Source organism: Oncorhynchus keta, chromosome 15 (assembly GCF_023373465.1).
Source record: "Oncorhynchus keta strain PuntledgeMale-10-30-2019 chromosome 15, Oket_V2, whole genome shotgun sequence".
Classification (NCBI taxonomy): domain Eukaryota; kingdom Metazoa; phylum Chordata; class Actinopteri; order Salmoniformes; family Salmonidae; genus Oncorhynchus; species Oncorhynchus keta.
Window position 1 is genome coordinate 12,408,827 of NC_068435.1, and position 24,995 is coordinate 12,433,821.

At 40.7% G+C, this 24,995-nt stretch overlaps 1 protein-coding gene across 2 annotated transcripts; it reads right to left on the reverse strand.

Annotated features, from left to right (window-relative positions):
* Positions 1 to 789: 789 nt before the first annotated feature.
* LOC118394421 (plasminogen activator inhibitor 1 RNA-binding protein-like) lies at positions 790 to 24,041 on the reverse strand. 2 transcript variants are annotated; one of them, XM_035787605.2, is made up of 9 exons: positions 23,623 to 24,041; positions 14,833 to 15,025; positions 9,812 to 9,955; positions 9,608 to 9,676; positions 9,407 to 9,499; positions 8,474 to 8,675; positions 4,943 to 4,999; positions 4,582 to 4,743; positions 790 to 2,603 (listed from the first exon to the last, which is right to left on the reverse strand). In XM_035787605.2, exons 1-9 carry the CDS (start codon positions 23,876 to 23,878, stop codon positions 2,544 to 2,546), a joined length of 1,236 nt encoding a protein of 411 aa, XP_035643498.1. In that variant the 5' UTR covers positions 23,879 to 24,041; the 3' UTR covers positions 790 to 2,543. The 2 variants fall into 2 exon arrangements, with proteins under 2 accessions (XP_035643498.1, XP_035643499.1); XM_035787606.2 differs by having other exon boundaries at positions 9,407 to 9,484; positions 23,623 to 24,033.
* Positions 24,042 to 24,995: the final 954 nt, after the last annotated feature.

The window sequence follows — 24,995 nt, forward strand, 5'->3', positions numbered from 1 at the left end:
ATGAAACAGGAACACTGTTTTCATTACTGGTGAAAACAACTTGGGGCTCCCCACTTCCATTTTCCCTAGAGGTCTCTACCATTCTCTAAATTGCACGTTAACGTTTCTGAAATTCGACGTCAGAGGGGTTGAGCTCTAAAGGGCATCCTATGACGGTGCCACGTTGAAAGTCACTAAGCTCTTCAGTGAGGCCTTTCAACTGCCAATGTTTGTCTATGGAGATTGCATGGCTGTGTGCTCGATTTTGTACACCTGTCGGCAAAGGTTGTGGCTGAAATAGCCAAATCCACTCATTTGAAGGGGTGTCCACATACTTTTTTCATATAATAGCACTCACAGCTTTCAAAGAAAACTAAATCTGAGACATTGTCTGGTCACATTTTCGATTATATTTATACTGAAAACGTGTATTAAAACGTGTATAAACCATATTTATTATTATATGATAATATTTTAGGATGACTAGAACTGATATAATCATATGCGTGACTTTTATTTTCCTGCATTTAGTAAAATCAGGAAATGCATCACCTATGCCTCTACTGCCATTCATTCCAACTAGACTGGTTTTGGGATTTCCCCCTGACCAAGATGGCTACCATTTTGGCCCCATTATGGAACTTTGAGGGTTTATAACATAGCTGCTACAGTAATTTAATAGGATCTCTATGGACATAACATTGAAATAATGCCAACGTCACACAGCTTGAACATAGAAAAGCAATAGTCCATTATTTTTCCCTTTAAATCACAGTAATGATTTCACACAACTCACTTCCGTGGGCAGAATACATTTAACACCTCTTAAGTAATTTATTAGAACAGGGATGTTTGCAGAGAAGTCTACCGTCAAGTGGCTCAAACAGTCCTACAAAAGGCTTGCGCCAGTCACCTGTGTCAGTGCATTACCAGCAAGTCTTTCCAGAGCACTGTAATATAAAGCTTTCAGTCACTTACAATATTCACATTAAATGTACCCCTTCCCCAACCCAAATGTGTGAAGCACAGGAGGTGGGTGACAGCTTGAGGAGAACGGGCTCATGGTAATAACTGGAGCGGAATCAGTGGAATTAAATCTAACTGATGGTTTCCATGTAGTTTTATGCCGTTCCAGTAGTTCCGCTCCAGCAGTTCTTGGGGGCCGTTGTCCCATCCTGTGCTGTGAAGTATACCCACTTTGGTCAAATAAATCCTCTACTGGAAATGCTAGACACAGATGACTATACGCAAGGTTAGCAGTCATACATTCTGTAGCACTCGATTGCTCCACATTGAACAGACCTTTTCTTCCAGACAAATTAAGGAGTAGTGCTGCTGTAGTAATAATAATAACAATAATAATAATAACAACAACAACAACAACAACAACAACAACAATAATAGAACAGTAACAGCAAAGATGATCACGAGGAAAAATAAATAAAATAAACAAGTTTCAGAGTACTGGTGCTGATAGAAACAAGATATGTGTACAGTCGACCATCTTCCCTAGTATGAAACAACTATGTTCTCAGAAATAACAACTACTTCAGGCAAAAGAGAGCTGCTTTTGAACTTGTGGTCAAGGTCAAGGCCCGGAAGATGGCAAGTTCATGACAGAGGAATTCTTTAAGTCCTATAAGTAACTATTGTTCACGTTCACAATGAACCCAATCAATTTCGCATGCATGCACGCACACACACAAAGATTTGGTCACGCAAAAAATACAATATATTCGTATAGTAGTCCTATGGTTACTAGTAGTAAAGCCTGTACGACCTTCAAGGACCAGCCTAGAAATACATTTGGACCCTGGCTGCCCTGAAGACACAGGCAGTTAAGGACCAGGGACAAAGCACATGAACCACTGGTCGAGGAAAATAAAGGAAATTCACTTTCACTGCATGACAAGCAGAATAATATTAAGCTCAAGGGGTCACTAGAATACAAGTACATTTTTAAAACACAGTAAAAGATTTAGTACAAAAGGTACTCAAATGTATTGAGTTTAACGTCAGAGTAATACATGACTTAAAAGTCCCCCTTTCAAAATAAAAGCTTCTAAGATGACCCCAAAATATTCAGATAAAGTCATGAGGAAAAGCCAGCCAAAACACACACACACACACACACACACACACACACACACACACACACACACACACACACACACACACACACACACACACACACACAGACACACACTGAAATGCATTTTTTCAAGCAGCAATACAGAAAAAATATCCATAAAGTATGCATAATATCTGAAGAAAAGAAACATACTGTATGAAAACATCCCTGCTATCATGTCTCTAAATACAAAACTTTTACCAATAATTTTATTCAGTTCAACAAGAGATGTCCATTTTCCTCTTTTTTTTTGTCTTTTCTCTGTCATTTTAAAACAGGTTCAAATTTCAGTCCTTAGGTGTGATGACAGTCTTTTTTTTCTCGTATACTTGAAGAAGTTGTAAGCATGCAAGCCTCGTAGAGGAGGGGCCCGGAGGGGCGGGGCTAATGCCCGGAGAGGCTGATGGGGCGGGCTGGTAGTGGTGCTAGAGTATTAAGCCAGGGCTGGGAAGGCCTCTGGGTCGTCAACGTTGGGAACGGACACTCCACCCGGCTGGGGACAAAAAGAGAGAGATGTTTTTATTTATTATACAAAACCACAGAATACTGGGTCCTGTTCAGTAGGGATTGGGAGGTACTACATGAACAACACAACTCAACACAACAAGTAGAACAATGATCGCAGTCAGCTTGAGCACCCAATTTGACTTTTTGTGGTCAGTGAAAACAGCTTTATATGGTCAGTAACCATAAAGTTTGAATGGTAGGAACCCGGTTACCGAAATGTACCAACCAAAACCCCTCCCTTTATACCCAGGAAAAATTACTGCGAGAAACTGGTATAATCTAGTAAATGATTTATATGAACACCAAGGCGTGAAACGGAACTATTAAAATATATGCAATGTGTAAATCTGTCTTCTCTGTGGACTGTGCATGATGAATCAGGGTGGGGACAGACCATCTCAGTATGGAGCACAGTTCTCAATGCATGTAGACCTATCATCTCATCTTGGTAACTTTTTTTCTTGTGACCTAGGCCTAAATTTGCTGCAGCACACTACAGTAATATTAAGACCGAATGCATGTCTAATTTACCCATCTTCAGTTGGCTTTCGGGGGGGGTCACCTTGTTTTTTATTTGTAAAGATTATCATTTTTTTTAATTCTCCAGAGTTTTAAAAACAGCCTATCACTCGAATATCGTTGCTTTAAATCAGTGCATGAGCTAAGTCTAAGTCTTTCTCTCTCGCTCTTTATCAACTTCATTCAAATTGCATCCAAAATAGATCATCCTGAATCTAGATTGATATATGGCCCTATATATAGGATGTCCTAGCCTACCTCTTTAAGGTAATACATTTAATGCAATATTAGCCTTATATTTAGCTAATTATTGAGGGGTTATGCATAACAAGCTTATAGCCTCTGTCTTTTGCGCAGTACGCAACCCCCTGTGCTCAGTTGGCCTCTCCTTAAAAAACCTTCCTCAGCTCTTGGGAGTTACATGCAGGAAAAGCTAGACTAGAATAACTTGTTGCACATCATTTTTTAGAAGAGGAGCGGAAGCTCTTTTTTGTTGAATGTTAAATACAGCAGCCAAGAGAACTCACGCATAGTTTGATAGAAGAGCGAACGCACGATGGCGGTCAGCTATAGCAGTTATTTATTCAGACCCGGAAGCATTCAATCTTTGTGAAGAGAAAGCCTTCTACATCTAATTCTAGTCCAACGTTACTAAAAGACGACATTAGAATGATGACGATAATTTAACTGTTGAACGCGAGGAAGGAATGACGCAATAGAGACAGAAAGAGGAGGTCGGCTAATAACATTAGGGGAAATATTATAAAAGGTATATATGAGTCAGCCTACTAATTATACAAATATACATTATATTTCAAAATTAAAATCAAATTCAGTAGCTTGTAACTTTGTAGCCAGCTTGTGCTGCACCAGAATCACATGTTCTCTTCTGTTTTATCATGGTTTGAACGATGTGCGTAATTCCAGTCCGTATAAAACAGTATTATACAGTACAGTAATACAGTTCACACTCAAAAAGATTAGCCAACTGGTGCTAGATTCATTTATTTACCCAAGAGAGCATATAGCTAGCTACATCTATGGGCTTTTATGTTTTTCTGTCGTGCGTAATGTGCAGTAGCCTATATCATATATGTATTGGATAATGGCACAATCATTTGGGCATTTTTGGGCTTCGGTTCATTAAATGTGGTTAATGTAGGGCTCATTAAATGTATTTAATATATGTCTCATCAGGCTCAGGGAGCTTCAGGTTTGGATTTTCATGCTGATCAAAGCTATAATCAAATCCAGATTTATATGCTTTATATGCCACTTCCGGTTTTGGAGGGAAATACCGGGTTACCTGGGAGAAAAGTGATTTATTCTTGGGATGGAACATTTGTACAATACCGGGAAAATATTCAACCCTAGTAACCATAGCCTTTTGTGATCAACATTTACATCTATTTGTGTTCAGTGACAACAGCCTCAATTAGTGTTACCTTTTCAGATCGGCCTCCTCCCGCACCGCGGCCTCCCCTTCCTCCACGGGCTCCCCCCCGCCCGCGCCGGCCCAGGTCTCCAAAGTTGATCTCCAGCTGGGCTGTGATGTCATTGGCGGGCTTGCGGAAGTGGTGGTCCGGGCCAACTTCGTCAGGATTGCCCTTATGGGGGAACAGTTGACGTTGTTTACATTTAGCCAGAGACTACTGATAGCAACCATCTCAACTCAAATAGCCAACATGCTAACTACTGTTTGACATCATTTAACTCTTGATATACTATGCCAATGTGTATGAGTGTGTAGATAAAGGGTTGTTTTATCAGAATTGTATAGGGGTTAATATGTGAAACAACATGCACCTTGAACAGAGAGGTTGTGTCTACTTCAATCTCTGGAGCATCAATCACAGCTGGTCTCTGCAACAACCAAGAGAAAGGATCAACAAGAAGGATAAGCACTTCAGTCACATTTGTAATGACATAGCCTCTTCGGGAGGGTTGTTAGCTGGTTAACATTACTATCTGGTTTATATCAGCCCTTTTGTTGGTAAATACAGACCACCACAGTTATTTAATACCTTACAGATTGTTTAGTATTGATCAGTTGACAGGAATCAATCATCAACCTTCTTTCTGACTTAAAACTATTTTCCCCAAAACTTGAAATGACACAGTTCACCAATATCACTTCGAGTAGAGTACTGTATATCTGAAAATGTTTTGTAACTTAAATTGAAATCTGATTGATTTGAAATTAAAAAACAAATTATTTAATTGATTCTGTCACATCCTAAATGTAAATAAAACAGAATTTTCTCAAATACAACCTGAAAACTTAATGAAATATGCAAAACACAACTAGGGCTGTCACAATTACTGTATAACTAACGGTAATGGATGAAGACAGAAGTATACATATATATATATATAGATAGATATATAGATATTTTATTTTCATGACAGTCTTCATCCATTAGAGTCAGTTATACAGTCATTGTGACAGCCCTAGTTGTGTTTTTTGGGGGAGTGGGGAATGAACAGCTGATTGAAGACTTTCTGCGATAACATGGACTCTTAACCTATTAGGGATAGGGGGAAGCATAGGGGGGGGGTTCCGTTAGCGGAACCTGTGTCCTAGACAGGTTAACAACGTGATGAAACTTTGTTGCCCTTGCTGGAACAAGCCAGGTGTTGTAGCAAACTATGAATATAAGGAGCTTGGAACCTCTAACCCTGGCAATAGATGCAGTAAAGAGGTCAATAGCCCTTATGCACATTCCATGATTGAACGTTCTAAACACACTTCCTGTTTGGCACACTTCCGGTCAGTCTAGTTGTTATCGACGATATAACGTTACTACCACTATGTCACAGTCTTTTTTTACTAGGTGTCTTCAGGACTTGCCTCAAATTAATATTAATGATGTACATCGAATTGTTACATCAGCCTCTGAGACTCCAGCTAGCAAGAATTAAAAGGGGTTCAAGATGTGTATAGGAAGCTACATAGATAACTATGAAGGTGAGTACCAAGTCAATGACAGATATGACGTTAGCTAGCTACAATCATTAGCTAGCTAATTTAACTATTAACTGTAGCTAGCTAGTTACTTCGTAAAATTATGTAACGTTGACAGAATCTACCTGAGAATGTGTGTATTTTCGTTAGCTTGGTTAAGTTATGCTTGCTAGCTATATTTGCTAACTAAAAATAATTGTTATTCATGTATTCCACACAGTATCTAACAAAGATACATTGACAGGGGAGATCACCGTGACGGCTGCATGTCACAGGTCCATGAGGAAGAGTGAAAAGCCGCACAGCATGAGAGTAGGGAAAGGTTATAGATAGCTACTAGGGACCTTGTTAAACATCTCCTGTGAGACACTGTCATCATGGTCAAAATGTGTTGGAGACAGTGTCAACGTTTAATCTTATCAGTAGATAGATATTAATGACGGGTCCCAATCCCAATTTAGAATTGCCCACTTAACAGGTTATTTGGTAAAGATCTGTTGATGCAGTGTTTGGTAATTGTGTTACTGAGACACAATGTATTCCTGTATAGTTAAATGAGCCCCTAGTTAATAAGACTAGAGACTACTGTGTTTATTGTTATTTATGAGCCGCATCATTCTTGTTTCTCACTTCAGTCTTTCATCACACGTAGCTTCACAGATGGTGTTAAAGCTCTCTGTACCAGTGACGGTGGTCCAAAGCCACTGCTCCTGTGTTGCAGGAAGTGCTCTGTGCAATCATCTGCTGGCCCTTCTTTACCAGACCAGTGCACTACTCTCAACCAAACATTCCTGCTGCACCACCAGTTCACAGCTGCACAGACACAGAACAGCGTTGGCACAAGCCAAGAACACTTGTGAGTCTGTCAATATCCATAAAAAAATGCACCTGAAAAGTATTCAGTCTATGTAACAGTAAATCCTTGTTAATTAGGGTGTGAAGACAGGTCCGGTTGATGGGATAGAGTTCTGTAAACCTACTAACTCGTGTGCTGATGGAATAAGGTAAGTTGGAGGTTCCTAGAATTGAAAGATGTTAGAAAACATTTGCTTGTGATTGTATCCAGATGATAAGCCTAAACAGTGGCATCTTGACGCTGTAATGACAAATCTTTGGGACAAAGACTGGGGGGAAATATGAACAATGTTCAATAGCACCTCCTTCGCTGGGCTGTAATTTAAACGTAGTCATTGCGAACTATTTCAGTCAGAAATGCATCGACGATAGCTAGTAAGCTAATGATAAAAACAATAGCAGAACTCGCTCCGGAAGTCATCAATCCGGTCGGAAGTAAATTAGAACATTGGAGGCGGAATAATGCATAGAGCCTATTCGACCAAAACAATGGAATTGCCATGGAAACGAGTAGGGGGAAATGCCTTGGGAGAAAGATCCAGAGTCTCCTATTGCCCCCCAACAACATTAGCCACTATGTTGAGGTAAAAAAAAGATATAATGTATGGATATCAACCCCAATACATGTTCATGTCATCGTTACTAGTCAACTGCATTACAGTTAAAACTACCACCACTAATTTCCGTATGCTAGCTGTTCTAACCAGCTTATATGAACGGGAGTTAGCATTTAGCAGGCACTTCTTCTAATCCTAAAAAAGGGACATCCTCTACATGTTTTGCTGCGAAAACTTCCAAATATATCCAAATCGGACTTAAGTAACCACAGTGGCCTGTTCATTACATAAATCATGAAGGATTTGACAAATGTCCACTTTGTTAGATCATATTTGTGGAACGTGAAACAATCTGGTCATTCAATTGACTCCTTCACCCCATATAGTTGAATGGTAAACTCATGAGTACACTGGCAATGGCTGCCTGCTATTGTAATGCAATCATTTCCATGGAAATGTAGAATGTTCACTCAAATGATAACTGAGGTGGCTCATGCTATGGAATATATTTTTTGTCATGTAAATTACAAATTACAAATCACAGCACATATTGATGAGTACACTTCCTGTTTTTACTTCCTGCTTTGCTCCTATAGGTACACTTGTAACGGCCAGTCCACCCATTATGCCTTCATTGGCTTGAATAGGGATGCCTGTTCTATTCATTCTATTTCTATGGCAGCCATGCAGTCAGGAGCGGAGGAAAGCAGAAAATGTGGGTCCATTTTTTTTTTGCAATAATAATAATAATACAAAAAATATTCCTGTTCGAATGGTTATTACGGAGACCGCGGTCTTTTGGCTGGACAATTACAGTCATCCAGAATTACATGACCATCACAGTCCTAAACACAACCAAATACAATGGCAAAACATCTATATATATACCTAACAGTGCAGTGCACAACTATAGATAAGAAAAAAATATATATATATATATTGTCTGCTTGTGTCACTTACGTCTTTCAGCTTTTCGTCACTGACATCTTCGCTCTTGGACTTGTGCAGAACGTAGCCTTTGTTCCACTTGCTGTCAGCACCCTCGTTGGGCTTGCGGATGTTGAACTCCACTTTGGCGCGTTCCTTGTCCTGCATGGCTTTCCATTCGTCCAGGGTCATCTCCTTGGGGCCCTCCTCCTTTGGTTCCTCCACCTCGTTCTCCCTGGAGGAGACAGAGACACACATTTGTTATTGAAAGCTATTACCATACATTGTCTGTTAGCTTTCACATTTCTGTTGATTTGGATTTCTTCTAGCTGCTTGCATTGTGGACCACGGGATGAATTGAACGTTGAGAGCAGCACAAATCAGCATGAATACAGCACCATAGTGAACCAATACAGTGATGTTAACTCCAAGAACAGCTCTCACTGGCAAAAAATTAGACTCCTTTAAATTGTTTAACTTGGGTCAAACGTTTCGGGTAGCCTTTCACAAGCTTCCCAAAATAATTTGGATGAGTTTTGGCCGATTCCTCCTGACAGAGCTGGTGTAACTGAGTCAGGTTTGTAGGCCTCCTTGCTCGCACACAGTTTTTCAGTTCTGGCCATCAAATTTTTCTATAGGATTGAGGTCAGGGCTTTGTGATGGCCACTCCAATACCTTGACTTTGATGTTCTTAAACCATTTTGCCACAACTTTGGAATTATGCTTGGGGTCATTGTCCATTTGGAAGATCCATTTGCGACCAAGCTTTAACATCCTGACTGATGTCATGAGACTCCAACCTAACTGTATGTAAACTTCCGACTTCAACTGTATATGTATAAATAAAGGTGGAATGAAACAGAGCGAAAGGGGTTGGTTGTCCCGTTTTACAGAGCAGCAGTCCTGGGGTGTTTTGCACTGAGGTGTGCAGGGAAGTTAACTGGACAGGTCCAGGAAGGTGCTCACTTGTTCTCAGAGTCAGCAGGGGGGTGTTCCACTCCCTCAGGGGTTCCCTCGGGGGCAGCAGTCTGTTCAGCATCACCACTGGGAACAGAAATTCAACACAGCGAAGGAACAAACCAGTCAATATCAACAAAAGACCTGTGTCCTTGCCTACACATAATGGTCATCTCATTTGTCTAGGTAATGATTGTTTGAACCACCAACCTTGTTTCGTCCTTGGGGTTCCCCCAGTTGTGAGAGCCACTCCCACCACGCTTCTCCTCTGATTTCTGACTGTTGAGGGAAAAAAATGGAAACCAAAAGCTCCAGCAATCCTACCACTAATCACAGAGCATCTGAAGATTGAATCATTCCAAAAGACCATCACTATCACTAGTCCTTTAAGGACTCGGAGCAGAAATTACTCACGGTTTGTCACCGCCGCCACTATGTCTGTCGAAGTCCCGTTTGCCACGGGAGTCGAAGCCGTCACCCCGGCCCATGCCCCGGCCCCGTCCACCACGCCCACCTCGGCCGCCGCCACGCCCTCTGGGGGGCCGGTCTACGAAAGGTCTAAGGAGTCACACACACACACACACACACACACACACACACACACACACACACACACACACACACACACACACACACACACACACACACACACACACACAGGCTCAGCATCAAGCAGCACAGATACAGAATGAGCAGCTCAGAACTATGAAAACGACTTTATTGAACGTTTTCAAAACATGCAAAGATATATACAGTGCCTTCAGAAAGTGGTCATATACCCCTTGACTCATTCCACATTTTGTTGTCTAACAGCCAGAATTCAAAATGAATTAAATAAAATAAAAAATCTCACCCATCTACACACAATACCCCATTATGACAAAATTGAAAACATGTTTTTTAGAACATTTATTGAAAATGAAATACATAAATATCTAATTTATTTCTGTATTACTAAAAACATGTAACAAGTACTCACACCCCTTTTCTATGACACTCCAACTTGAGCTTAGGTGCATCCAATTTCTTTAGATCATCCTTGAGATGCCACTACAACTTGGGAGTCCACCTGTGGCCAATTAAATTGTTTGGACATGACTTAGATAGAAAGAAATACACCTGTCTATATAAGGTCCCACAGTTGACAGTGTATGTCAGAGCAGAAACGATCCCATGAAATCAGAGGAACTGTCCCTAGATCTCTGAGATAGAATTGTAATGAGGCATATATCTGGGATATAAAACAATTTCTATAGTATCGATAGTATAGAGAACTGTGGTCTCCGTTAGAGGTCGACCGATTAATCGGAATGGATGGTTAAATAGGGCCGATTTGAAGTTTTCATAACAATCGGAAATCGGTCATTTTGGACGCCAATTTTTTTTACACCTTTATTTAACGAGGCAAGTCAGTTAAGAACACATTCTTATTTTCAATAAAGGCCTAGGAACGGTGGGTTAACTGCCTTGTTCAGGGGCAGAACGACAGATTTTTACCTTGTCAGCTCAGGGATTTAAACTTGCAACCATACGGTTAACTAGTCCAACGCTCTAACCACCTGCCTCACGAGGAGCCTGCCTGTTACGCGAATGCAGTAAGAAGCCACGGTAAGTTGCTAGCTAGAATTAAACTTCTCTTATATAAAACAATCAATCAATGAATCATAATCACTAGTTATAACTACACATGGTTAATGATAATTACTAGTTTATCTAGCGTTTCCTGCGTTGCATATAATCGATGTGGTGCGCATTCGTGAAAAAGGACTGTCGTTGCTCCAACATGTACCTAACCATAAACACTAATGCCTTTCTTAAAATCAATACACAAGTGTATATTTTTTAAACCTGCATATTTAGCTGAAAGAAATCCAGGTTAGCAGGCAATATTAACCAGGTGAAATTGTGTCACTTCTCTTGCGTTCATTGCATGCAGAGTCAGTGTATATGCAACAGTTTGGGCCGCCTGGCTCATTGCGAATTAATTTGCCAGAATTGTACATAATTATGACATAACATTGAAGGTTGTGCAATGTAACAGGAATATTTAGACTTATGGATGCCACCCGTTAGATAAAATACGGAACGGTTACGTATTGTTTTCGAGATGATAGTTTCTGGATTTGACCAAATTAATGACCTACGACCTATTTCTGTGTGTTATTATGTAATAATTAAGTCTATGATTTGATAGAGCAGTCTGACTGAGCGGTGGTAGGCACCAGCAGGCTCGTAAGTATTCATTCAAACAGCACTTTCGTGCTCTCGTCAAGCACTGCGCTGTTTATGACTTCAAGCCTATCAACTCCCGAGATGAGGCTGGTGTAACCGAAGTGAAATGGCTAGCTAGTTAGCGGGGTGTGCGCTCATAGCGTTTCAAAAGTCACTCGCTCTGAGACTTGGAGTGGTTGTTCCCCTTGCTCTGCATGGGTAACGCTGCTTCAAGGGTGGCTGTTGTCGTTGTGTTCCTGGTTCAAGCCCAGGGAGGAGCGAGGAGAGGGACGGAAGCTATAATGTTACACTGGCAATACTAAAGTGCCTATAAGAACATCCAATAGTCAAAGGTTAATGAAATACAAATGGTATAGAGGGAAATAGTCCTATAATTCCTATAATAACTACAATCTAAAACTTCTTACCTGGGAATATTGAAGACTCATGTTAAAAGGAACCACCAGCTTTCATATGTTCTCATGTTCTGAGCAAGGAACTTAAGTGTTAGCTTTCTTACATGGCACATATTGCACTTTTACTTTCTTCTCCAACACTTTGTTTTTGCATTATTTAAACCAAATTGAACATGTTTCATTATTTATTTGAGGCTAAATTGATTGATTGATTTATTATATTAAGTTAAAATAAGTGTTCATTGAGTATTGTTGTAATTGTCATTACTACAAATAAAAAAAATAAAAATCGGCCGATTAATCGGTATCGGCTTTTTTGGTCCTCCAATAATTGGTATTGGAAAAATCATAATTGGCCGTTCTCTAATCGAGAGCATCCTGTCGGGCTGTATCACCGCCTGGTACGGCAACTGCTCCGCCCACAACTGTAAGGCTCTCCAGAGGTTAGTGAGGTCTGCACAACGCATCACTGGGTGCAAACTACCTACCCTCCAGGAGACCTACACCACCCGATGTCACAGGAAGGCCAAAAAGATCATCAAGGACAACAACCAGCCGAGCCACTGCCTGTTCACCACACTATCATCCAGAAGGCGAGGTGAGTACAGGTGCATCAAAGCTGGGACCGAGAGACTGAAAAACAGCTTCTATCTCAAGGCCATCAGACTGTTAAACAGCCATCACTAACATTGAGTGGCTGCTGCCAACATGCTGACTCATCTCTAGCCACTTTAATAATAAAAAATTGGATGTAATAAATGTATCACTAGCCACTTTAAACAGTGCCACTTTATATAATGTTTACATACCCTACATTACTCATCTCATATGTATATACTATACTCTATAACATCTACTGCATCTTGCCTATGCTGTTCGGCCATCGCTCATCCATATATACATATTCTTATTCATTCCTTTACACTTGTGTGTATAAGGTAGTTGTTGTGAAATTGTTAGATTACTTGTTAGATATTACTGCATGGTCGGAACTAGAAGCACAAGCATTTCGCTACACTCGCATTAACATCTGCTAACCATGTGTATGTGACAAATAAAATTTGATTTGATAAAACTTAAACTGGGGTGAATATTTACATTCCAACAGGACAAGCATACAACCAAAGCAACACTGGAATGGCTTCAGAACAAGCATGTGAAAGTCCTTAAGTGGCCCAGACTTGAATCCCATTGAAAATCTGTGGAAAACTTGAAGATTGTTGTTCACCGCCGCTCCCAATCTAATTTAACAGAGCTTGAGAAAATCTCCAAGGAAGAACGGGAGAAAATCCCCAAATCCAGATGTGCAAAGCTGATACAGACATACCCCAGACGATTCAAAGCTGATACAGACATACCCCAGAAGACTCAAAGCTGATACAGACATACCCCAGACGATTCAAAGCTGATACAGACATACCCCAGAAGACTCAAAGCTGATACAGACATACCCCAGAAGACTCAAAGCTGATACAGACATACCCCAGAAGACTCAAAGCTGATACAGACAAAGCTGATACAGACATACCCCAGAAGACTCAAAGCTGATACAGACATACCCCAGAAGACTCAAAGCTGATACAGAGATACCCCAGAAGACTCAAAGCTGATACAGACATACCCCAGAAGACTCAAAGCTGATACAGACATACCCCAGACGACTCAAAGACATACATACCCCAGACGACTCAAAGCTGATACAGACAGACTCAAAGCTGACAGACAGAACTCAAAGCTGATACAGACATACCCCAGAAGACTCAAAGCTGATACAGACATACCCCAGAAGACTCAAAGCTGATACAGACATGCCCCAGAAGACTGATACAGACATACCCCAGAAGACTCAAAGCTGATACAGACATACCCCAGAAGACTCAAAGCTGATACAGACATACCCCAGAAGACTCAAAGCTGATACAGACATACCCCAGAAGACTCAAAGCTGATACAGACATACCCCAGAAGACTCAAAGCTGATACAGACATACCCCAGACGACTCAAAGCTGATACAGACATACCCCAGAAGACTCAAAGCTGATACAGACATACCCCAGACGATTCAAAGCTGATACAGACATACCCCAGAAGACTCAAAGCTGATACAGACATACCCCAGAAGACTCAAAGCTGATACAGACATACCCCAGAAGACTCAAAGCTGATACAGACATACCCCAGAAGACTCAAAGCTGATACAGACATACCCCAGAAGACTCAAAGCTGATACAGACATACCCCAGATGACTCAAAGCTGATACAGACATACCCCAGAAGACTCAAAGCTGATACAGACATACCCCAGATGACTCAAAACTGATACAGACATACCCCAAGACGACTCAAAGCTGATACAGACATACCCCAAGACGACTCAAAGCTGTAATCGCCGCCAAAAGTGCTTCTATTTCATTTACAATAAATGTACTATAATTTCTGAAAACATATTTTCACAAATTTTATCAATTTTGAATACTGGCTGTAAAAACAAAATGCGGAATAAGTCACGCTGTATGAATACTTTCTAAAAGCACTGTAGGTTATAGGTTGTGAGGATAATAGGTGTGATTTGAATTTTGACCGGTTTTTTTGCATTGCTTTAGCTAGTATTGAGCACAAACTACAGTCAAAGCCAAGTGAAAGAGAGAGGTGTCATCTGACACTTAAAAATAACAAACTGAAGCATACAGTGTGTCCCGGACATCTGTCTATCCCACGATTCCAGGACATCCATATTTCATCAACAATAATAATAATGAACAAAACATTTGCTCTAAGCATTGTCATTTAGTACAGCAACTACTCACTTGTCTGCAGAGAACTCTCCTCTCTCTCCGACGTCGGGCTTGTCCTCAATGGGTTTATCGAAGCGGCGCTCACGTGGGGGTCTCCTGTTGTCTGGCCTCCTCTCGCCGGCGGGCCGCCCCTCGCCCTGCCCGGCCTTGTGCTGGGAGCCAGGTTGGCCCTGCTGGTCCGGCCTTCGGTCCACCCGCCTGATACCTGCCACCAAAACAACACATGGAGGCTTTAGAGGTGGACACTGATATGACTACAGAGACTAATTAGGAGGGTGGTGCAGCCAAAATCCACATGAGCACCACTCTTTCAATAATACTTTTTGATCAAATTATTTTATTTGTCACATGCGCCGACTTCACTAGGCAGCATTCGGAATTTTGGATGAAAAGCGTGCCCAAATTAAACTGCCTGCTACTCAGGCCCATAAGCTAGGATATGCATATAATGAGTAGATGTGGATAGAAAACACTTTAAAGTTTCTAAAACTGTTAAAATAATGTCTGTGAGTATAACATAACTGATATGGCAGGCGAAAACCTGAGGAAAATCCAACCAGGAAGTACTATTATTTTGAAAGGCTGTTTTTCCATTGAAAGCCTATCCACAAAGACTTAGGACCCAGTTCACGAGCTCTGTGGCTTCCTCTACATGTGGCCAGTCTTTAGGCATTGTTTCAGGCTGTTACTCTGAAAAATGAGGGAGATACACTGCTTTCAATGAGAGGACAGTGGAAATTTACATCAATGAACCAAGCATGTGATCAGGAGCGCACATTTCTTGTTTACCTTTTCCATTGACGAAGCTTTTGTCCGGTTGAAATATTATTGATTATTTATGACAAAAACAACCTGAGGATTGATTTTAAACATCGTTTGACATGTTTCTACTATCTTTTATTGTACTTTTTTAACTTTTCGTCTTGGTTTTGAGAGTGCGCATTGTGCCTTTGGATTTCTGAACAAAACGCATCAACAAAACGGAGGTATTTGGACATAAAGATGAACTTTATCGAACAAAACAAACATTTGTTGTCTAACATGGAGACCTGGGAGTGCCACCAGATGAAGATCATCAAAGGTAAGTGATTCATTTTAATGCTATTTCTGACTTTTGTGACACTCTCCTTGGTTGGATCCTTGGTTGGAAAAGGGCTGTATGGGTTTCTGTGGCTAGGAGCTGAACTAACATAATTGCAAAGTGTGCTTTCGCTGTAAAGCCTTTTTGAAATCTGACACAGCGGTTGCATTAAGGAGAAGTTTATCTGTATTCGTATGTTTAACACTTGTATCTTCTATCAATGTTTATGATGAGTGTTTCTGTTATTTGATGTGGCTCTGCACTTTCACCAGATGTTTGTTTGAGACAATGCATTTCTGAACATAAAACACCAATTTCAAATGAGGTTTTTGGACATAAAGATTAACTTTATCAAACAAAACACACATTTATTGTGTAACATGAAGTCCTGTGAGTGCCATCTGATGAAGATCATCAAAGGTTAGTGATTCATGTAATCGCTATTTCGGACTTTGTGAGCTCTCTCCTTGGCTGGAAAATGGCTGTATGGTTTTCTGTGACTAGGTGCTGACCTAACATAATCGTTTGGTGTGCTTTCGCCATAAAGCCTATTTGAAATCGGACACTGTAGCTTAGCATCTGCTTCATCTGGCCACTTTTATATTAACCGAGTCACTGCTTTAATTTCTGCTTGGAAGTTGGAATCAGGAGGATAGCATTATGGTCAGATTTGCAAAATAGAGGGCGAGGCAGTGCTTTGTACGTGTCTCTGTGTGTGGTGTAAAGAGCACGTAAAACATCAGCCATCCTCTCCGGTGCCATTCTACTGAAGGTTGCGTTGATTAGAGCTTGCGGCGTCTGACACTAGAGCTTTATTTATGAAAGTTTGCGGTGGAACACGTGAAAATGGCATGTATTTTCAGAATTGTTTGGCGAACAACTCATAGGTGGGCTGCGAGCTACTGGTAGCTCATGATCAACCTGTTGGAGACCCCTAAGGTAAAGACTAGTGAGCTGTATCCGTCCAAATAACAGCTCTAACATTCTTCTGCATTGATATATTTACGCAAACCTGGAGATTTCACCATGTAGGTGTAGATATCGTTATATGCTATTTTGATTTGGGCCATCAGGTAGAGTTGTATCTTGTGCTGTCCCCAACAAAACAAAAATGTTGGTCGACCCGAGTCATCGGTTCTTAATTTTAAAACGTGTATTTTTCCATATACAGACAAACCCTATGTGTTTTAATAAAAACATCTATTACTGAACAAAAATATAAACGCAAAATGTTAAGCGTTTATCCCATGTTTCATGAGCTGACTTTATATTTCTCTCTCATTTTGTGCTAAATGTTGTTTACTTCCCTGTCATTTCTACTTTGCCAAGGTAATCCATCCAGCTGACAGGTGTGGCATATCAAAAAGCTGATTCAACAGCATGATCATGACACAGGTGCACCTTGTGCTGGGGACAATAAAAAGCCACTCTAAAATGTGCAGTTGTCACACAACACAATGCCACAGATGTCTCAAGTTGAGGGTGCATGCAATTGGCATGCTGACTGCAGGAATGTGCACCAGAGCGGTTGCCAGGGAATGTAATGTTAATTTCTCTACCATAAGCTGCCTCCAATGTCGTTTTAGATCATTTGCCAGTACGTCCAACCGGCCTCACAACCGCAGACCACGTGTAACAATGCCAGCCCAGGACTTCCAAATCCGGCTTCATCCCCTGTGGGATCGTCTGAGACAGCTGATGAAACTGAGGAGTATTTGTGTCTGTAATAAAGCCCTTTTATGGGGAAAAACTCATTCTGATTGACTGGGCCTGGCTCCCAGTTGGTGGGCCTGGCCCCCAAGTGGGTGGGCCTATGCCCACCCATGGATGCGCCTCCACCCAGCCATGTGAAATCCATAGATTAGGGCCTAAGGAATTTATTTAAATTACTTAAATACCTCATTTGTTTAGGAAAAAGATTCCCTCAACCCTTGCTCTCTTTACATGAAACATCAATGCATTGCATGCACGTGAACAATAGGGCCTGACCTGTAGCCTATCATAATAACATCAATAAATTGCTTATAACAAACTCTGAACACTGTAACAGCTAAATGGATGCAGAGGTCGGATGACGTGAAAATTAAACTCAAAACGTAGAATGTTCACTGGTTGCTCAGGAAGGAAAGGGGAAGTCAGATGTGTGGAAGACATTTAACTTAGTTGTGTAAACTACTGGAGATTCAGAAAAAGAAGGGAGCAAGCACTGTGTGAATATTTTGTGCCAAACAGGTGCTGTAAGATTACAATATTATACAAACAGTGTAAATACTAAATAATTTATAAATGTACGAAAAAGGATGTTCTACCGGAAAATGGAATAAATATATAAAGACTTTATTAAAGCAAAGACTAAAAAAGTTGCATCACAAATTTCAGTTTATTTATTGTTTAGGCTAATCATCCCATCAGCTCCCTTTGATATTTCATTTTAAAACTAAAATGATTGCTTGCATTTCAAAGCATGAATTACTCGTATGCTGTGTGATGACGTGAAGGAATTAATGATTGATTGATACAGTAGCCTATATATCGAAATATAAGCCCAAGTAAGTTACGGTATTAAGAAGACAGTACACACTCTTTGACCTACAGCTCGATGGTGGTTGTACAAGACTCCTAATACTATAAGAAGCCATATACTGATAATGACATTACTAATGATGATCATAATAATAATCGTAATAGCAATAAGGAGATCAAGAAAGAGGGTATAGGAGCGAGAGCTGTGTGCATATTATGACTAACAAACAGGTGCTGCTAGATTAAAATATTATTTTATGCACCTTTGGAACAGTGTAACACTAAATAAATTGAGTAACACCACTGTTCTAATGAAAACAATATTGAAAAACCCTTTATTAAGATTAAAGACTTAAAAAAGCAGAATTTGTGACATTGCTTTATCCGACATGTGGTTGCGTGAGGCTTGGTGCTCACAGAATCAGTAGGCTATTAAACAAACATTCAAACTGGCAACAGAAACAGGATATGTCTTATTTCTGTAGATATACAGTACCAGTTTTTTTTCTTTCTACATTGTAGAATAATAGTGAAGACACCAAAACTAATAAAAAAACACATAGAATCATGTAGCAACCAAAAGAAAGTGTTAAACAAATCAAAATATATTTTATATTCTTCAAAATAGTCACCCTTTACCTTGATGACAGCTTTGCACACTCTTGGCATTCTCTCAACCCGCTTCATGAGGAATGGTTTTCCAACAGTCTTGAAGGAGTTCCCACATATGCTGAGCATTTGTTGGGCTGCTCTGGGTCTTCAGTTTCTGTGCCGGTCCTCATGAGAGCCAGTTTCGTCATAACACTTGATGGTTTTCTGCCTGCACATGAAAGTAATGATGGACTGTCGTTTCTCTTTGCTTATTTGAGCTATTATTGCCATAATATGGACTTGATTTTATCTCTATTTCTGCTTTTTGTGACTCCTCTCTTTGGCTGGGAAAATGTCTGTTTTTACGTGACTTGGCGGTGACCTAACATAATCGTTTGGTGTGCTTTCGCTGTAAAGCCTTTTTGAAATCGGACACTGTGGTGGGATTAACAACAAGATTACCTTTAAAATGGTATAAAATACTTGTATATTTGAGGAATTTTAATTATGAGATTTCTATTGTTTGAATTTGACGCCCTGCACTTTCACTGGCTGTTGTCATATGGATCCCGTTAAGCCATAAGAAGTTTGAAAACAATTCAAAAGCAATGCTACCAAATACTAATTGAGTGGTATAAACTTCTGACCCACTGGGAATGTGATGAAAGAAATAAAAGCTGAAATAAATCATTCTCTCTACTATTTTTCTGACATTTCACATTCTTAAAATGAAGTGGTGACTAACTAACCAAAAACTGGGAATTTTTTACCAGGATTAAATGTCAGGAATTGTGAAAAACTGAGTTTAAATGTATTTGGCTAAGGTGTATGTAAACGTCTGACTTCAACTGTAAATATTGCACTTGGAAAAAAACATCTTAAAGTAGAAATAGAATGAAACAAACAGGCATTCTATTTTTTGCTCTATTATAGTGGCCACTAATGTAGACATCGATCAAGTGCACAAGGCTACATGTGTGCAAAAATAACATTCACTGAGTAAAACATTAAATAACCGCCCCCCACTCACGTGTTACTGTCAAGTTCAACACAACAAAATAAATCTCTATAGTATCATCCAGCTTAAGCCAGGCCCAGCTCCAGCTATACTTGATTTCTGAATCCACTTGTTTAACAAGCAATGCCTCATTTTCACCTAATTCTCTAATTCAGAAAATGAACCACATACTGTAGAGGGAAAGCATTAGTACGCTAGTTAGTTCGCTAACTTGTAAACATGTCACAGATTGCCAGGGTCCAGTAAGCAACTAATGTGTTATAACTTGAGGAACGGTGTTGTGCCGAAAATCTCCCCCTGCCAGAACCTCCCCCACCCCTTTGCGTGAACGCACACACACTCAACTCTTCATTGCTGCGACTTGCTTGCTCGTTGAGATTTCTGCTCTTCATGCCGTTGTCAGTTTAGCCTACATTTCATTGATCTTAGTAGCAGAAAGCATTGTTTATTTGTGTCCTTCAAGGAGCTGTCTGTGATCACGTTAGGCTGCGTTTCATTTAAATTTTTATGGCGGTTTGATCGTTGGGGAGGCACTAGTAATGTCTGCAGTTTTCGGTTTGGCTGTTTGTGTATTAGTCCATAAATAAATCTCTTTGCCAAAATTCGTCCTCTCTCCCATGTCTTAAATCGACTAGTAGTTCTGAAATGTTTATTGCTTGCCTATATATATATATATATATGCCATTTGACTTTTATCCAAAGCGACTTACAGTCATGTGTGCATACATTCTATGTTTTATATGCTCTAAACTGTGCTACATGCCTACATTTGACTCCCTCCTCTATGTTTTATATAACACACATACATTCATTATTCATTTCGGTTGCCTATCCTGACGTGAAGTTTGTTCTATAGAAAGTATTTGACTCTGATGCGTGCCACCGAAGGTATTGGACGCCTAGTTACAAAATTAAGGAAATTAGAAGGGGGAGGATTTCGACAACACCATTTTCTTGCCTGCTGAAATCCCCCCCGAGCAATGCTACTAATACTTGTTCCACCACACTTTCTCCCTCACCTCAAACTTTCCAAATGCCAGTTGTTTTTTGGTTACCAGCTACTGTAGGCAATATACTTTAAAATGCTACTAATACTTCTCACTCCCGTTCAGGCTTCTCACCACAGTACCTCTTCTCCCGCTGCTGTACCTTATCAACTTTCCAAATGCCAGTTGTTTTTTGGTTACATCTCATTATTAAGTACGGTTCATCACCTTCTCACTCCCGTCTCCTGGTCAGGCTTCTCACCAACAGTACCTCTTCGTTATCGATCAGGGGAGGCGCTGCTGTAGCTTTAAGTACGGTTCATCACCTTCTCACTCCCGTCTCCTGGTCAGGCTTCTCACCAACAGTACCTCTTCGTTATCGATCAGGGGAGGCGCTGCTGTAGCTTTAAGTACGGTTCATCACCTTCTCACTCCCGTCTCCTGGTCAGGCTTCTCACCAACAGTACCTCTTCGTTATCGATCAGGGGAGGCGCTGCTGTAGCTGGTAAACTGCCATTCCACTCCCAGCTCTTTCAGCGCGCGTTTATACTGTAACGAGCACATTGGTTGTCTCTTCTCTCTTCAGTCGCGTGCTGCATTCTATTGATCTGTGAACGATTGGCTGAACCTTGGATACAGTCAGTATTGCTCCAAAGGCACATCACTCGTTTGCATACAGTCAGTATTGCTCCAAAGGCACATCACTCGTTTGCATACAGTCAGTATTGCTCCAAAGGCACATCACTCGTTTGCATACAGTCAGTATTGCTCCAAAGGCACATCACTCGTTTGCATACAGTCAGTATTGCTCCAAAGGCACATCACTCGTTTGCATACAGTCAGTATTGCTCCAAAGGCACATCACTCGTTTGCATACAGTCAGTATTGCTCCAAAGGCACATCACTCGTTTGCATACAGTCAGTATTGCTCCAAAGGCACATCACTCGTTTGCATACTGTCAGTATTGCTCCAAAGGCACATCACTCGTTTGCATACAGTCAGTAGTCATTCAAAGCCCCATCCCCCTCGGCCAAACTTTTCTCATCGGATCTACACGAATCACGTAGGTCACCTATTTTGGATTCAAAACGGCGAATTTCACCAAAAGGTGACTAGTTTGCAACCCTGTAGCTAACGTCAGCTAACAGGAGAAAAAGCTAGGGGTAAACAAACAGTGATGCAAGTATAGAGCGACAGCTTTACTCATTTTACTGTCCGTCTTAGCAGGTCGAGGAACAAATTAGAGTGACAGAAGAAGTATCATGAAAATATTTTGTTGTTGTTGACAGCCAAGTTGGTTAATAAGGACAAGTGAGGCTGCTGAAAACAGTTATTGAAACAACTAAAAAGTATCAGCAGTTTGCTTTGGATGCTGACAAAGTGCCTAATTACATGGGAGTAACAGGAGTACCCTGTGCCTTTACCCTACTCGGGGGTCTGGTCACATTAAGCCAAACCTGTCCATGTGTATCTAGTTAAAGATGCAATATGCAGAAATTGCTCAGCCATTTCCTGGTTACGAAAATTGTAATAGTTTGCCTAATTTCAGTATGTGACAAAACAAGCAAGTATGTTTTAGAGACACATTGTGGCATCTAAACCATTGAGAAATATATTTCCATAACCAAAAATATTGTATCTAGCTGTTTGAAGCTAGTGTGCAAAACCAAAAGTAAAAGGAAGCATAGAAAAAGCATAGCAATAAAGCACATAGAAAATATATGTTGTTTTTAAGACTTGATTTCAATGTAATGACAGATCTATAACTAATATTAGTTCGATGGTCCTTAGCTAACTAATGTTACTTTGGTTGTGGTGGACATCTGGCCAGATGCACGTCAGGGAAATAGTAGCTTGTTAGCTATAAAGTGAAGTACAGTAACATTATCTGTTTAGAAAAGCGTATGCGCAGATGAAAACAAACGCCAACACGCTAGTTTCACTGTCATAACACTTCAGTGAATAAGCTATCTACATGAAAACAGTACTATGCAATAACTTGATAGCCAGCTTGTACCGTGTTATCCACCTGCACCGGACAGGTCGCGCGAACTACCTAGCTCGCTAATGATGTAGTTGCAGGATCACGCACGGGCCTCATTCAACTCGATATTTCTAACGGTTCAGTAGCATCAGTGTTGTTTTGAAGAATAGCTAGCTAACTACGCAGCAAGCCAGCTTGTCCCGAGAATCCCTAGAAGAGCCAGATAGCTATCTTCTTTCTTAGCCGAATACAAAGCTAACTAGGCTAGCTATATTATGAATATGTGCACTAAGCTCGAGCTGTTTCACAACAAAAACATTACTCTGCGCAGCAACCACAGCGCCATCATTTACAACGTCCACATCCTGCAGGTGGAATGGACTTCAGCGAGAGGCGGGCCAGAGTGCACAGGTGGGATGCTATCCAATGCATGTCCGATGCATGATTAAACTGTCTAATAATGCATTGGATATGTGTATGTTTGCAATGGGTTCTTATGTTGCCCTTTACATTGATCGCAACAGGACAGAACCCATGTTGACTCTGACCATGTTGTTGTTAGCAAACTGGCTAGGTTTTTGCAGGTTTTGACCACCAATCTATCAGCGTGCACCTTACCTTCTTTCTTCAGAGGTACTGCAGCCTGTGTTTCATCTTTCTTGTCAAGGAGCGGATTCTTCCTGTCCTTCTGTGACTCCTTCTTGGGCTGCTTGGCGGCTTGGGCTGCAGACTTGGTGATACCAGCTGCAGCCGCCTCTTTCTTCTTATTCTCCGCCGCCTTTAACACCTCGAAAGGGTCTGATTCATCGTCCAATAGCTGGTCGAACCGATTGGTTACGACGCAGCCGAAGCTTTCTTGTAGATGCCCGGGCATGATCGCGCCCCTTCAGCGGAATTCACCTCCGATTCTACGAGGCTTGGCGCGAACAATTCGCTAAATACTGCCACAAGATGGCTGGGAAATGTACCTCTTCTCTTCCGGCGCGAGGAATATCCGTGATATTCAGTAGCGCGATACGGGGCATGTAGTCGTCAAGCCCAGGATTTCCCAAACTCGGTGCTGCTTGTAAACAAATGCAAATGATATCGTGTAAGGTGACAACTGTTTGATTATTCATTAATGCCATTAGCCATGAAAAACTATTGCTATTAAAATGTCTGTTAATTGACAAAACAAAATGACTTTACACTGTTGACTGGTTAAGAAATCAATTCAAACGTTATTTGTCACATGCGCTGAATACAACAAGTGTAGGTAGACCTTACCGTGAAATGCTTACTTACAAGCCCTTTTAACCAACAGTGCAGTTCAAGAAGAGTTTAAGAAAATATTCACCAAATAAACTAAAGTGAAAAATAATAATAAAAAAGTAACACAATAAAATAACAATAACGAGGCTATATACAGGGGGTACGAATCTGTGTGTGGGGGTGCAGGTTAGATGAGGTCATTTGTACATGTAGATAGGTTACCAATACATATTTTTATTGCGTTATCTTTAGAACAAAATAAAACATGCTTTTTATGCAGTTAATGCTTTTCACTCAATTTTGAGAGAGGAAGAGGGTGTGTGAGAGAGAGAGAAAGAAGTAAGAAGAAGAAGAGAGAGATAGAAAGAAAGAGAAAGGGGACCTTCCAAGTGAAGCATTTCCACATTCCAATATACAGCTGCTCTGTGTGTGGGCTAGTGCACATCTGAAGATTAAGGAGGATTTGTCTGTTTATAAAAAAGCATCAAATAAAAGTGTGTGGGGAGGGCAGGCAGGGGTTATGTAGTAAAACAGCTGGTAGTGTCTTGCAGTGGTAAATCGGACAAGTCACTTCTGTTGTAGCCTATCAGCATGGGAAGTTTGGGAACTAAACCATCAAGCCATATATACACACCTGTAACGCCCAACAGTGGTTTCAATGAAATTAGAGCCGTGCACAATATCAGTGACAATTAACGTATTGGAAGTATCTGTGTCATGTTGGAATCGTCATTATAGTT

Excerpts from the sequence above, each read along its gene's own strand:
- LOC118394421 (XM_035787605.2), bottom strand. The coding sequence starts at position 23,878 with ATGCCCGGGCATCTACAAGAAAGCTTCGGCTGCGTCGTAACCAATCGG. Across the intron at positions 8,676-9,406 it reads CCTGCTGACTCTGAGAACAA|GGAGAACGAGGTGGAGGAAC; the intron begins GTGAGCACCTTC and ends TGTCTCCTCCAG. Across the intron at positions 4,744-4,942 it reads ACACAACCTCTCTGTTCAAG|GGCAATCCTGACGAAGTTGG; the intron begins GTGCATGTTGTT and ends TTCCCCCATAAG.